The 1,954-nt window shown below is 40.7% G+C and overlaps 1 protein-coding gene across 1 annotated transcript in view; it reads right to left on the reverse strand.

The window, feature by feature from the left end:
• Positions 1-585: 585 nt before the first annotated feature.
• unc13c (unc-13 homolog C (C. elegans)) overlaps positions 586-1,954 on the reverse strand; it is a gene marked incomplete at both ends in the record, with an annotated part of 302,817 nt that continues 301,448 nt past the window's right edge. Inside the window, one exon of the mRNA XM_080026903.1 lies at positions 586-871. Within this exon, the coding sequence (XP_079883029.1) occupies positions 586-871 (286 nt within the window). The remainder of the gene's footprint in view (positions 872-1,954) is intronic.

Below are 1,954 nucleotides of genomic sequence, written 5' to 3' on the forward strand. Positions count from 1 at the left end.
GCATACGGTAAGTAAACACTTGTACATACTGTAGTTTTTTTTTTTTTTTTAAATGAACATTCCAACAGATGTTTTACGCACATGCACAAAAACAAACATACAAACACAACTCTCTCTCTCTCTCTGTCGCTCTCTCTTTCTCTCTCTCTCGCGTGTCCTGCCACTTTTTAGGGCGTCCATCATTTGTCTTTGGGGCAATCTCATTCAGAGAAATCCAAATATTTTGCTACCACTATCTCCTTTAAAAAGGTGCTCCGAGGAACTTTTCCATTTGTGTTAATCCTAGCGCCCCCTTTGGACAAAAACGGTAGTGTTTTTACTACTACGCCAGCTGTTGTTCCTGGGTGAGCGTATATACCCATGACAAAGGCATTAAGAAACACTATATAAAAATAGCCTTCTTTTTGCACTGATGGTCTCGTTTGCTGTTACATGTCATTTATGATCATCAGAGGAAACATTTTAAAAAAAGTTCCTCGTAGCACCTTTAAAACTGTTCCCTCTCTCTCAACACAACTCGTATTATTTCAATTCCAACACTTTTTTCAACCATTTATCTAGTTTTTTTTTATCACTCTCCGCACATTATGAGACTTCCTCGGTCGAGCGTGTGTCCGTTTTGAGCTTGACAAACTCTTTAGCGACCTCGTCCGTGGTTCTTTGCGAGAGTATCCGCATGATGGTGATGCCGGTTTCGTCCATGGATATGCTCTTGATCAGGGGGTAGTTTGCCGCGACGCTGCCCTTGTCCACGAGCTCTCGCAGCTGGATGACGGTCATGCCGATGACGCGGTCCTCGCGGGCGAAGCAATAGTCCTTCACCGACACGTGCAGCTCATAGTGCTCGGGCCCGTGCTCGTTGCTAAGAACGCTGGGGAGAGAGAAGAGACAAGGAGATATGTTTAAAGACCTACTTCACCGGTGGGAATATGAAGGTGTATATAAATCTGAGATCCTTTGTAGTATAAATGTGCAAACATTTTAGAAATCGGTTCATCCTAGCCTGAGAAAAGGCAGAAAGAGTGTTTTATGGTTGCGCTGTCTAACCCTACATTTTGCACAGTTGTGACATCACAGTGATACTACTACTACTACCATTCATAGAATTTACAGAAGCTACGGTGGCCTTCGAGGACAAAAAGCTAGGGGGGCGCCCTTAGCTCAGTTGGTAGGGCGTCCTCCCCATGGGCCTCGGCCAGCAGCGGACCCGGGTTCGATTCCAGCCCGCGGTGTCTCTACACTATCAATAAATCATAAAAAATATCTTAAAGAAAAAGAAAAAGAAAAGAATCTAGGCCTGTGCTCGTTACTCAGAATGCTGGGGAGAAAACGACACAATATAATAGAGCTCCGGAAAAAATGAAGAGACCAGTCTGGTTTTTTCTTCAATCTTCATCTCTACATTACCTATTGAAAATGCTCTAAATGACAATATTTTTATTGTGAATTTGGAAGAAATGTTGTCAGTAGTTTATATTATAAAATCAAAATGTTCATTCTACCCAAACATATGCCTATAGATAGTCAAACGAGAGACACTGAACATTTGAAGTGGTCTCTTCATTTTTTCCGGAGCTGTATTACTGAGTTAAAATAAAGTTATCAAATAAAATGAAAAATTACATGTCATCTGCATGGATAATACAAATGTCGGCTCTGCCATATCATGTCAAGTAAGATGTCACGCTCTTAAAAATCCCTGAACTAACATAATTAAATGTCATATTTTTGGTGAATTCTTACATGAGAACGAACCAATTTTCTTCCTTTTGACATTGGCTTTTGTTCGCAGCAGAATGTAAGATGTCAGTGACTGTCTCTAGGCACGTTGGCATGGTGACATTTTCCCCTGGCAACCTTTATTATATGTTATGAGACAATCTAGTCATGTTTTGAGAGTGAAATTAATATTACGTTTCAAATGGGACAATGCTAATCTTAGACAGGTTTTTTT

Source organism: Ammodytes marinus (genome assembly GCF_949987685.1).
Source record: "Ammodytes marinus genome assembly, chromosome: 1".
In the NCBI taxonomy this organism is placed as follows: domain Eukaryota; kingdom Metazoa; phylum Chordata; class Actinopteri; order Uranoscopiformes; family Ammodytidae; genus Ammodytes; species Ammodytes marinus.